This window comes from Dama dama, chromosome X, assembly GCF_033118175.1.
Source record: "Dama dama isolate Ldn47 chromosome X, ASM3311817v1, whole genome shotgun sequence".
NCBI classification, from domain to species: Eukaryota; Metazoa; Chordata; class Mammalia; order Artiodactyla; family Cervidae; genus Dama; species Dama dama.
In genome coordinates this window covers 109194986-109208587 of record NC_083714.1, presented here as the reverse complement: position 1 = coordinate 109208587, position 13602 = coordinate 109194986, and the positions used below count along the sequence as shown (strand labels likewise).

Sequence of the window (13602 nt, the reverse complement as noted above, 5' to 3'; positions counted from 1 at the left end):
GAAAACATTAAAAATCATCTTTTTTTGTGAGGGAGATTGGGGAGGGCTCTAAGAATACAACAATAAAAATTAGTCAAAATGGGGAATTCTCTGATAGTCCAGCAGTTAGGATTCCACACTTTCACTGCTTAGGGCATGGGTGCAATCATCAGGCAGGGAACTGAGATCCTGCAAGCCATGTGGTGAGACCAAAAAGAAACAAAAAAAACTATCAGTCAAAATGTCCTTATATATCTTCCAAAGTCTAAGCCACAAAATACCTGTATTCCACATACTCAAGTTTTAATAAATCTTGCAAACAACCTTTATGCCCTCAAACATAAAAACCCCCATTTTCGACAATGGCAGGCCATAGGCTTTTCATTCAGGCTGAGCCCCACCAAGTCTTTTCTGATGGAGCTTGATTCAGAACCTTCAGAGGTTTCCTATAGGTTAACACTAACTCTAGGACAGTAATACGCTTTTCACATACTCATTCACAACACTGGCTGGATACCTACTCTGAGCAAAGCATTACACAGGGGTGTGTCACAAGTTATAGATTAACACCACATATGACTGCCTCAAGTAGCATACAACCTCGTGGGGTAACAGCACAGACAAGAGGCAGAATAAGGGGCACCAACAGAGAGGAGACAGTATGGAGAACACTGATAGTATTTTGCATTTGGTATATAAATCAACAATCAAAAAATACTTGGAAATGTATAGGTAAAAATGAGGTGTTCTTTTTCACTTTTCATTCATGTTTGGACTCTGAAAGTAGTTATGGTTACAACTCATTTGCCATTAAATCATATGCCAGGTTCTCCTTTTTTATTATGTAACTTTTCATATAAGAATATTTAGTCTCCATTTGAGGGCAGTCATTTTTGTGCCCCCCACTTTCCCAATGTATCATATAGAGAAGAGACACTTTATATTTCCAAGATGAACAAACTGAGCCAGCTACTTGAGCTCCCTATAGTAGCCTGCCTCACTGCACCAAATGAAAGGTATCAGGCAGACAGAGCACACAGAAGCACAGCCAAGGTTCCACCTAATGGAGAATACTTTTCCCTTTTAATTTCACAGTAAGGAAAAGCTAGGCAAGGAAGAAACAGAGAAAAGCTCAAAGAAGAAAAATTAAGTATTTATAAGCAAAATCACTTCATGTTAAGAGAGTCCAAGTTTTATTTAGTGTTTTATCTGAGGCACTAATGAGAGTAAAAGAAGAAAATAAAGATCAATCCCACATTCAATTTTAAGGAGTCTCATGAGGGTGAAAGGACAAAGACTGGAACAAACTTGAAAATATGAAACACCTGTTTATAATACACAAAAAATACTGTAAGGATTTCCTATCAAAGGAGATAATCTGAACATCACCAAGTCTTTCCAACCTGAAGACTCCAACACCCATTGTTCTGTGCTTTTTCCCAATTCTAACCTAGAACTGAAGCCCACCAGGCTCCTGTCCATGGATTTTTCCAGGCAAGAATACTGGACTGGGTTGCCATTTCCTTCTCCAGAGGATCTTCCTGACCCAGGGATTGAATCCAAGTATCCCTGTGTTTCCTGTGCTGCAGGCAGATTCTTTACCACTGAGCCACCTGTGATATTGGTCCTGAGAAACAAGTCAACTGGCCTAGTGTTGAATCAACATAATGCTACCAAAAAACCTGAAAGCCTTAAATCTATACTACACTACTAAGTATTTTAAAATGATTTTTACCTCTTTGTAAAGAAGGGGTCAGTGTATTAATTAGGATTTTTAAAAATGAAAAACGAGATTCACTCGAAGTTAATAAAATGAATCAGTGACCCAACTCTATGTACTCTCAAAATAATTAATTCTATCCAGGTTGCCAGGATAAACAAATGAATAAAAATAATTTAGAAGTTTACATACAAGAAGGTATTTTTACAACTACAGGAATCAAAAAAAACAAAAAAGAGCTTTAGATATGTAGTATTTTCCTAGAGAATTTCTTGAAACTGTTTACTATAGTTATTAAATAAGTAAGAACTGTAGGAAAAAGCAACCTAAAAATTGGTATTAAATTTGCTTAATATCTTTAATAATTCTATTATCTGTAAATCCTTCCACAAAATGTGTTACAGTTCTTCAGTGTACTGCAAACATATCTTTAAAAAAATGTCAGCCCTACAGTTGAAGCTATAATACAAAGTTTTAATTACTGGCACTATACTAAAAAAGCACAATGGAAAACATTTTATTTAAATAAAATGAGAATAATATTTTACTGGGGAATACATCCAACAACTCATTTTCTCTCCATATCTACATCCAATAGTAGTGTTTTATAGGCAAATTTTAAACAAACACAAATTCTTAAAAAATAATGAAAGCCATGTTTTGCTCAGGGATACTATTATACACATACCATACAGGTTATTTTATAGCAGATACTAGTCTGCTAAATTTCAGATGGCAAAATGCTAAGCAGTGAGTTGGGTATTGTCCAGCTAGTTGTTTCTTGTCATCCTGGAGAATCTGTCAATGTATAATGATGAGACCATCTTGTCACCACCACTTCTCTTCTCAGAGGTGACTTCACTGTGATAGAACATCCATTTTCTTAAGATGCAAGGCCTAGCAAAAAGCCTCCCACAAATCCACTGGATATTACAATGTTCTGTTTGACGAATTCTGTTGCCTGAAATAAAGTTTGAAGAAAAATACTCTGAATTATGCTACAACACGGATAAATCTTGAAAACACTAAGTGAAATAAAACAGACAAAACAGACAATGCTATTATAATTTGCACTTACATAAATAGTCAAATTTATCAAGACAGAAAGTAGAACAGAGGTTACCAAGGGCTAGGGAGACAGGTTAATTATAGGAGTTACTGCTTAATGGTAGAGTTTTTATTCAGAATAATGAAAAAGTTCTGGAAATGGATAGTAGTAATGATTACATGGAAGTGTGAATATATTTAATGCCAGTGAATTGTGCACTTAAAAATAGTTAAAATGGTAAATTTTATGTTTTATATATTTTACCATAATAAGAAAAAGAGAACAAATTTTTAAAAATACTCTTAATTATTAAATCCAGAGCTGAGTATTATTTTTCAGATGTTTTCCTCAATTCAGTAAATATTCAGCAAACATTCTTGTGTTCCTACTATTGCAGATACCAACCATCAGGCAAGACGCCAGGGTTGTCCGTTACAAATTGAAGGAGCCTAGAGCTCCCAGCCAGGCCCAGAAGCTTCTTGCTTCTGAGATAACAGGCATATGGGCAGCAAAATTCTCACAGATGAAAAGAAATCTCCCTATAGTGTGGGCATAAGTGATCCATTCAGCAAATTATTGACACAGATGATTAATAAATTCCCACAGCATGCACAATGATATTTATTAACAATCAGTCCACTTAGCCAGTAGGAAAAAATATACAGGATCAGAAAAATAACACCTTGATAAAATGTTTAACCCAAATAAAATCATGAAGAAGGAATTAGACAAAGCAAGACTGTGAGATACTCTGCCTAGATACTTCAAAAATGTGTCATGAAATTCAGAAAAACAAAAAACAGATGAGGGAACCATTTAAAATTAAAGGAGACTTCAGAGACATGACCACCAAATGCACTATGCAATTCTTAATTAGGGGGGGGGGGAAGATATAAAAATTTTAACATTAACTGTATATTAAGAAATACTATTGTATCACATTAAGTTTGGGGGGATTCATAAGCATAATTGTATAGGAGAATATCCATACTCTTGGAACATATGTACAGAAGTATTAAAGAATAAAAAAACACAATGTCTTAAATAGTTCAGGAATAAAAAGGGTAAATCACACACACAAAGCAAATGTGAAATGCAAACAATCTGGTGAATAGGTGAAGAGTACTTGGGTATTTACTGTTTTTGTCTGTCAACTTTTCAACTGATATAAAATTTTTCAAAATAGAAGTTGGAGAAAGTAAAAGGACAGAATTAAAATAAAAGCAAAGGAATATTCAATTCAGTTCTAAACAAAGTAAGAATAAAACAGACAAAATATACATAAAAACATTAATAAAACTAATATATTAATAAAATAAAATATATACATTTTCAAACTATTCCACCTCACAAAAAAATAGGTAGCTTTAGTTAACAACTAAAAAAAAATAAGAGTGATTTAAATGGTGACTTGATCCCAAATTTTACTTAACACTCTAGACATGACCAGAAACACCAATCTTTTTTTTAAAGATCATATTCCCTAGTTGCATTTTCTGCTGAGATCCATTTAAAAAAAAAGGAGCCAAAAATACACATTGTCTTACTTCTTCTATTATGTTATTGATTTCAGGTGCTGCCTTATTTGCTCGTTTCTTAATCTGTCTTTTTGCTTTGTTTACATCTTTTTCCACTCTCTTCCAGTCGATCTGCACATAGCCACTGTGACTGGCAATCTGCAAAAATGTAATAAAAATGGTTAATTTTAAACCTATTAGGTTGATAGTACAATATATGAACATGTCCAACTCTTTGCAACCCCATGGACTATAGCTCTCCAGGCTCCTCTGTCCATGGAATTCTCCAGGCAAGAATACTGGAGTGGGTAGCCCTTCCCTTCTCCAGAGGATTTTCCTGATCCAGGGACTGAACCCAGGTCTCCTGCACTGCAAGCAGATTATTTACCATCTGAGCCACTAGTGAAGCCCCTATATGAACATTTAGATTTCAAGAAATGTATGATGCTTATGTGTAACAAAGCATAATTTATTCACTAATTTATTCATTAATACACAGAGTGCCGATTCTGTGCCAGGCACTGTTTTAGGCCTCCAAGTTATGGCCAAGAACAAGGAAGACAAAAGTCCCCACCCTCAGAGAGCTTACAGACCATTAGGGAAAACAGACTTAAGCATACAAAATTATTTAGATGTGATGAACACTATGTTAAGAAAAGTACAGTACTTAATGACAAAAGATTCCAAAAATTATATCACAACTATTCTACAATTTGATCAGAATTTTGGGAATTTAAGAATTAGCTAAAAAGGCAGAGACTTGTACCCTTAATTAAACAGATGATTAATATAAGAGATCAGTAGCCAATCAGTTTTTATGTCATTAAATAAGCTTGATAAACTCTCTTCACTAACTCACTCTTCAGTCAAATTAAGAATACATTTTCTGGAAAAAAAAAAAAGAATACTTTTTCTGGTAACTGCTTTTGAAAGTGGAATATAAAAGAAGATATGCTCTACACAAATTTCATGTCATAAATACTTTTAATAAAACTACAGCTAAATGCCTACTAACCCTAATGTCTGATATGGTGCTACTAAGACATAGCAAAATCTGAACAGGAACAATAGCATGTTTGTAAGCCAGTACAGTAAGTCATCCCTTCAAAGAGTACAATCAACATGTAAAGAATCACAAGAGTAGTAAACAATTGTATACCATTATAAATCACTTCTACCAAGTTTATGCTTTCTTTGTAATCTCTTAATGCGTCACTTTAAGTACGAAATAACTCAATTGGTAAAGAATCTGCCTGCAATGCAGGAGACCCTGGTTTGATCCCTGGGTTGGAAAAATCCCCTGGAGAAGGAAAAGGCTACCCACTCCAGTACTCTGGCCTAGAGAACTCCATGGACTGTACAGTCCATGAGGTCGCAAAGAGTCAGACACGGCTGAGCAACTTTCACTTTCACACATAAAATACTTCAAATTATAAAAATATCTGACTTTATATAAATAGGCTGGGAATCTTAGGTTCCATTTTCACTGTGAATGACTCCAGAGAAGAATCTATCTATCTCCATTTCTTCCTATATTTATTCACCTTATATCAGTTCTAACTCTAGCCTCAGTAAAACAGAGTGATAATCAAAGCAAATGGCAACTGAAAGGTTTTCCTGGCAATACCTTACATGATAATCTTGGTCATAGACCCAGAAGTGATGATGAACCTTAAGGTCCCTCCCATAGACAGCAACTATAAACCCTGGTTAAAACACAAGGGCCAGAATAATAAAAGGAAGCAGATTTTAAGAGGAGTTGAAATTTGTAAGACGAGACCAATATAAGATGAGTTGCCCATTTTTTTGGCTTTATCTTGAGGACACGATGCAGTTGCAGGGTGGCTAAAAGCTGAATAGAGAACGTGCCATTTTTCTGGCCTGAAGAACAAGAGGACAGAGCCCAGGAGAACAGCTGCCAGAAAGGACACAGCTAGAGAAGGGAAGCCCCAAATTCTGGGTGTAAATTCTACCAAGTCCTGACCCACACATCCATGGGGCATAATGAAGTACTCCGGCTGAGGCTAAAAAAGAAAAAAACTGAGATTTGAGCCACTCTCTACCACAGATGAAATGGAGTTTGCAATTTGAATATAACCAAGTTAACTGCCTACTAAAATCAAAACATTAACAAATTTCAGAGGAATAAAACAGAATCCAGACTCTCCATGACATAACATTCCCAATGCTCAGGGATAAAATCCAAAGTTACCTGATACAATAAAGCAAGAAAATGTGGCCTAGTCTCAAAAGAAAATCAACAGATGCCAACTCTGAGATGACCCATATACTGAAATTATCAGGACTTTAAAGCAGTACTATAACTGTGCTCAATGAGGTAAAGGAAACTGCACTTACAATCAATGAAAAGATAAGAATTTCATCAGAAACACAGAAAAATATAAAAAGAACTAAATGAAAATTCTAGAATTGAAAAATATCTGAAATAAATTCACTGGATAAATGGCAGAAGGTAGATGACACAGAATCAGTGCACTTGAAACTAGATCACTAGAAATTATACAATCTTAAAAAAAAGACTGAAAAGAACAGATGAGCAAAACCTCAGAACCTTATCAAAGAGCCTAACATGCATAAGTCAGAGTCATGTTCAGAAGGAAAAGCAAGAATAGGAGAAAATATTCAAAGAAATAATGGCCAAAACCTTCCTGAACATAGTTAAAGACATTAACTTACAGAATCCAGCTCAGTGAACTCCAGGTAATGATCTAACACAATTATGAAATAACAATACTCAGATATGTGGGGGTTGGGGCACACAGAAGTTCAATAAATGATAGCTTAATTCCCATATTACATAATGGGAAGCCAACAGTTAATTCCTCAAACTGAAAGACAAAGAAATGTCCAATTAATTTGTTTAGGAAAAAGGAAATAAATACCTTAAGAATCAGCTAATAGTTCAAACTGGTTGCCTCAAGAGAGGAAAAATAGGGAGGTAGTGAGGGAGGCAGAGGATTATTCTAATCTGTATTTACCATTACACATGTACTTGACCCTTTGAATTATGGGCATGGACAACTTAAAAAAAGCTGAATTTAAAAGATTTATATACCAACTGTCTATTTTTTAAGATTGGAGTGTGATAAATATATACTGGAAAACACCTGAGCTACTAGAAGAGCTGTAAGTTGTAAGCAAACTAATATTTATCTTTAAATATAAGTAAAGGTAATAAAAATATGGAAGCAAGACTAAATAAAAGGTAATTAGCCTAAAAGCCATTTGTTTCTTTTTTTGTCTTTGTTTTCTTCTATTGAGCTTTCAAGGTAGTCATATTGGTGGGAAAACCTGGTTTGATGTGGAGAAGTTCCATCTTCTACTCAGGGACTTCAAACATTACATGGACTAAACATGAAGTAGAAGATGGCAATCGCAAAACATGGGTCTGAAGGGGCTGAAATGGACTTCTGATAAATGACATGCAGAGCAGATTGAAATATATAATTCTATCTGTGAATATTCTAGGGAACTCTGCTTTGGTAGAGTATCCTTTTCCATCTTTTGATACTGAGTTTTCAAACTGAGTTTTCAAAACAGCTATAAAATTAACTGTCTTGATTCTTGATAACTAAATAAATAACTTAATTCTTGGTTCTATATAAACCGAAGTCAAAAGTCAGCTTAAATAAAATTCTTTGTGCAAATACTGGCATACTCATCCAAATGACTAAATTTAGAATATGAATAATTATTTCTTTTTACCTTTTACAAGAGATAAGCAATTACTCTTAATAATACCACCAATAGAAAAACATATATATATAAATTTTTTAAACTGTTTAGTAAACAACTGAAAATCTGTGCTTAATACATATGAATTCAGTCCTTCTGTACATCAGGCAATGACACTGGTTATTACATGATCAATGGCTTAGATGCTGAAGTCAGATTTTGGTTGCTATGACCATCAGTCATTTTCAAAACCTGACAGATTTCTGTATCTTCAAAATTGTTGCTAACATGCATTCCCAGAGATTTTTCAATTTTAGGATTTATTATATTTGATCTTCAGGGAATGATATTTTGGGGAAAATATATGCCAAACAGACATGAATGCCAGATAATATCCTGATAAACAACCTCTAAGAGCAAAGCGTTTTTGAACCTTATACTTAGAGGAACATAAACAGGACTAAAATTTCAAATCAACTTGCCTCAGAAATAGGATTATAAATTATTTTTGAAGACCAATTTTCCACTTTCTATATTATTATGGTTTCCTAGTTTTAAAAAACATGTTAGAAATTGCTAACAGCAATTTCCTCCAGGAAGGAAAAATGACTAGGAAACAGGGAAGGAAAGAGACTTTTTGATTTTCATATATTGTGTATGAATGTGTGTGAACTTTAAATATATGTTTTAAATTGTCAGTATGAACAGGTTATGCTGTTGATGAAATGTTTATTTGTTAAGCAGAGGCAAGGACTGAAAGCTCTGACATACCTGAAGGAGAAGAAAGCCACCACCTACTGCAGTTGCTGCAAGTTTTCCAACTTTCTGGAACAAAAATCCCGCACACCTTTAGTGGAAGAAATGGCAAAGGATGAAAACAGAAGACAATCAATGATGTACTCAACTCTCTCTCTCTTCTAGTTTTCATTGCTTTCCTAACAAAATCTTAACTTATTTAAAAAATTATTTTTTAAAAAATTATAATAAAAATTATTATTAAAAATTTCTTAATAAAATCTTAACCAGTTCTTTTGACCATGTTCCGCACCTGCTCAGAAACCCTCAATGTTTCCTTTCAGTTATACAGACTAGTCAAAACTGCATAGTCTAAATTGTCTGAGATGTGCTTCAAAATAAGGGATGAAGAGAAGAAGGGAATTGACAGGGGAAAGACTGGCTACTGAAACTGAATGTTGAGTACTCAAGGGTTCATTATACTCTTCCTTCTACAGTTGTATTAAGTTGAAATTCCTCATAACAAAATGCTTAGTTTTGTGGGGCTTTTTTTTAATGTAGTCAAGATATTCCACACATCTGGCCAACTCTCACTCTACCCAAACCTTCTACTCCAATCCAATCAGTTTCCAAACAGGTCACCACTCTTGCTCAAGCTATTAATCCCCATTTCTTGGGGTTTCTACCTAGCTCCATCTATCTAATATCTAAAACTTTTCTACCCTTTAAGGTCCAGCAAGAGGTCCACCTTCACGACTATACTTCAGCCCACATTTCTCATGGCTCCCTTACCTATTTCTATCTCTGTATTAAACCTGTTTTGTCTCATCTATCCTAAAAGGATGTTAACCCATACTTCTTTTTTGATTCTCTCCTTCAGTGAGTTCATTATTCCTGTCAGCATTCCAGATCCAATGTACAAAGGAATCTCATATTTCCAACTCTAGCCTTCTGTACTGTGTTGAATTGTGTCACCCCTGAAATCTATGACCTTCCTAGAACCTCAGAATGTGGCCTTATTTGGAGTAAATTCATTGCAAAAGCAATTAATTCAGATGAGGTTATACTGGAGTAGGGTGGGCCCCAAATCCAATATGTCACAGAGACACACAGAAGGAAGACAGCCATTTAATGGCAGAGGCAAAATTGAGACGATTCCCTAGAGGAGGAAATGGCAACCCACCCCAGTATTCTTGCCTGGAAAACCCCATGGACAAGAGGAGCCTGGTAGGCTACAGTCCATGGGGTCGTGAAGAGTTGGACATGACCTAGCAACTGAGCACACACGTCTACAAGTCAAGGAATGTCAGGGATTGTTGGCAACCACCAGAAGATGGGAGAGAAACATGGAACAAATTCTCCCTGAGCCTCCAAGAAAGAACCAACCCTCCTGACACTTTTCAAACTTCTAGTCTCCAGACCTGTGAGAGAATAAGTTTCTCTCATTTTAAGTTACCTAGCTGTGGTGCTTTGTTATAACAGCCTGAGGAAACTAAAACACCATCATAAATGGAAAATGTATATTTCCAATCACATGACGAGCTTCTCTTGCCACCCAGAACCACATATTCAAAATGTCCCAAAGCAAACACCATCTTTCCAACCAAACTACCTGTTTGCTAAAGTCCCAATTTCTAAATGATGGCACTATTCTCAAGGCTTCTCACCCCATGCTCATCTCAGACTGCCTTCTTCATCGCCTCTGGGGTCCAACTGATTGCCAATTCTATACACCCGCGTTTCTCCAAAATATTATTTGATTGTCTTCTTTTCATCCTCAAAAGCATCACTACCTTGCTTCCAGATCACACTAACGACCCTCTGGCTGATCTTCACACCTCCCATCTCACCTAGCAGCCACCCATCCTGCTGTCAGTTTTAGTTTCTTATTATGATCAAGAACCTATAGCCACCTACAGCTAAACATAATTTCCTCAGCTTCCCAATCAAGCCCTGAATTGGTCTGAATTGTTAACTAGCTACCATCTTATTAACCATTCCTCCTTAACATATGCCACAGTAGGACATCACTTTTACACTCTAAAAAGTTGCAAATGTTTATTACACTGAATCTAAAGTCATTGCAACAAATCACCTGTATAATATGAGTCCTATTACACAGCTCTTGGACCAACACCTGGCTATAATCCAAACATGTGTGTCCCTCAGTAGGGGGGACAGCAACAAAGACTCAGAAAAGCGAGCAAAGGAGCCAAGCAGCAGCCGGGTCTTAACAGTATCCTGGGGACTGTGCTCCACAAGCATGTCTATCCTTTGCCTGATGGCATGAGAAACTAAAATCAATCTACTAATGTCCTGTTCTGCCTCTAGCCTTTCCAAGCAAACTTCTTCCAATTATGGGGCTTCTCACCAAGTTTGGCCTACAAGGAGAAAACACACAATGATTTAATTCTACTGCTCAATTATTTTTTAGCCTCTTTCAAGATGGGGCTTTAGGCCTGGACTCACATTAACCAATCACCCAAGGCACCAGGCTGTGAGTTTATTTAAGTAGAAGACCAGGCTCTGAATTGTGGGCATCAAAGTATAACCAGCTTGAGAAGAATCATCTGAATAACCAGGGCTCTGACCAGGCATCTCTCTTAACTGCAGGCTTTTTTCATAAGCAGTACTAATAAGTACACATCATGAATAAATACTGTACCTCTTCATCACACAATCTTCTGAGTGTCTCTACCATAAAATGGCATTTATTTTTAAAAAGGCGTTAAAAAAAGGCATAAAAGAGTGCACCATTGTTCCAAGGCGCAAATAAAACACAAATTTAAAAAAACACTTTATACTTATCGAGTTTAAATATGTAAATATTTAAATTAATGAATAAGATGAATTTAACCTAGAATCTAAGGGAAAAAAATGATTACTCACAGGTTAAGCACACCCACTAGCTTCAGAAATTCTCTAGGGTGATGAACATTTTCAAAATAAAAGGTCAAACTTCTTTCTGACCCTTGTTATTTGGCTAATCTTTTCAGTCTAAGAATAACAGAATTAGATCTACAGTAGCAATTATACAATCATGTGATCTGAAATGTTAACTGGTGAAGTTAATACTTATTAACCTCTCCCCCTTAATGTACTCCACAGTATTATCACTGGGTAATTCCAACAAAGACCCAATGTTCTACAACTCTTCTTCTTCAAAGTATTATCATAATTTAAATTGGCCCACAAAAGTTAACAGAACCATCTGTATCATAATCAGTAATTTTTACACTGCTTTGCACAGGGCTGATAATCCTGGAGATTAGTTTTACTGTGGGAGTTCTCACAGGGTTTTCAACTAAACAAGTAAAAATTATTTACATATAATTAATTCTTCTCTTCTATGTTTTTCCCTCTTTACCCACTGGCACTGAATCAGATCCACTACATCTGCTAAATCTGAGAAGGGGGAAAGTAGGCAAAAAAAAAAAAAAAAATCAAAGGAAGGATGAGGAGGAGGATGATCACCAAAACCCAGCAAAGAGTCTGAGTGTAGATTACACTAATCATATCACCGAGAAAAGTCTCAAGGTACAGCTCTTCTGGGATTAACATTGTAAAACCACTGACTGAATACTAGTTGGCCCAGATACAAAAGGGCAGCAGTAAGGCTCCCAGTGAAATGTAACAAAAAAAGGATGTTCTCACCAGCCACTCACTCCACCCATTACAATCTGGGTGGCTACCGAGTATTTTTCTACCATAGGTCCGGAACTGTGGCCAAACACTCGATTCCACCAGTGGTGTCTTCTGGCATACTCAGTTAAATCCAACACTTCGTAAGAATCATCATCACTTTCATATTCTTGAAAGCAGAAAACGAAAGCAACACATTTACAGTCAACTGAAAGTTAAAAATGTCGTGTACATTTTCATCTGTTAAAATTCATTGTTACACTGGCATACACCTAAAAACGCCCAGATGTAGACAGTTTTTTAAACCCAATCCCTGAGACTTAGGGCCTGGAGAGTAAAGGGCCTAGCATCCCCTTCCCAAAGAGCTAGACACAGGCCTGGGGGGCAACGTCAGTTACACAGCTGAGCAGTTACACCCCTACCCCAAATCTCTGTAGGGGTGGCTCAGTTTCACAGCAGGGTCTCCCCCAATCTCGGCGGGTAGGTCAGTTTCACAGCATGAAGGGTCACCCCCAAATCTCAGGTTCAGGGTCAGTGCAGGGTTCATTTTCATCAGTGGGAGGAAAAGGGGGTCTTCCACTGGCCGAACCGGCTAGAGGCCCAGCAAGAAGAAATGACTTCAACAGCAAGACTTAAACGTTAGAAGACGGATAGGAAGAGAGGTGAAGGTAAGACAGGTGGGACTGTGTTGAGGGGAGGGTCCAAGAAGGGGAGGGGAGGTCTAGTCTAAAAGGGGTGCTCAAAGAGGTTGCCTCAAGAAAACAGAGCCCCCAGGATCCCTGGGACAGGAGAAGGAAGAGGCGAGCCCGAAGCAAGGTCAAGAGTTGTGAGCCGCCTCTAAGATACTACTTCGGGCCCCGGCCGCTCACCTTGGGGAGGGGGGTTCCGGGTCGCCATGATACCGCCGGCGGCCTGTACTGAGGCGGTCCCAACCCGCCCGCCTCTCGCCCCTACTTTAAAAACCGCTCTAGGCCCAGGTGGAAGTCTATGGTCTCTTTTTATCTCCTCCTCTTTTTCCTCCAGGCGCAGAGTCCTGTCCCCGCCCCCTCCTCTAAGCGCAGGGCCTTCCGCGCAAGCGCAGGGCAGAGGGGCGCGAGGAGGGGGGAGGGGGGAGACAGGTTGGATACCAGCCCGCAAGGATTTGTGGGAGTTGTAGTCAGTTGCCCTCCGCAACTCTGGTTTCCCACCCCTCCCCCTCGAGAATTCCCAGAAGCTAACTTTTGGTATTTTGTTTCAAAGGGCCTCAGGGCTGGAGAGGAGGGGGC

The 13602-nt window shown here is 37.4% G+C and overlaps 1 protein-coding gene across 1 annotated transcript; it reads right to left on the bottom strand.

The window, feature by feature from the left end:
• Positions 1-2200: 2200 nt before the first annotated feature.
• On the bottom strand, positions 2201-13364 carry FUNDC1 (FUN14 domain containing 1). The gene is made up of 5 exons (XM_061136244.1): positions 13207-13364; positions 12350-12506; positions 8732-8807; positions 4295-4423; positions 2201-2660 (listed from the first exon to the last, which is right to left on the bottom strand). The coding sequence occupies exons 1-5, from the start codon at positions 13232-13234 to the stop codon at positions 2583-2585; spliced, it is 468 nt and encodes a 155-aa protein (XP_060992227.1). The 5' UTR covers positions 13235-13364; the 3' UTR covers positions 2201-2582.
• Positions 13365-13602: the final 238 nt, after the last annotated feature.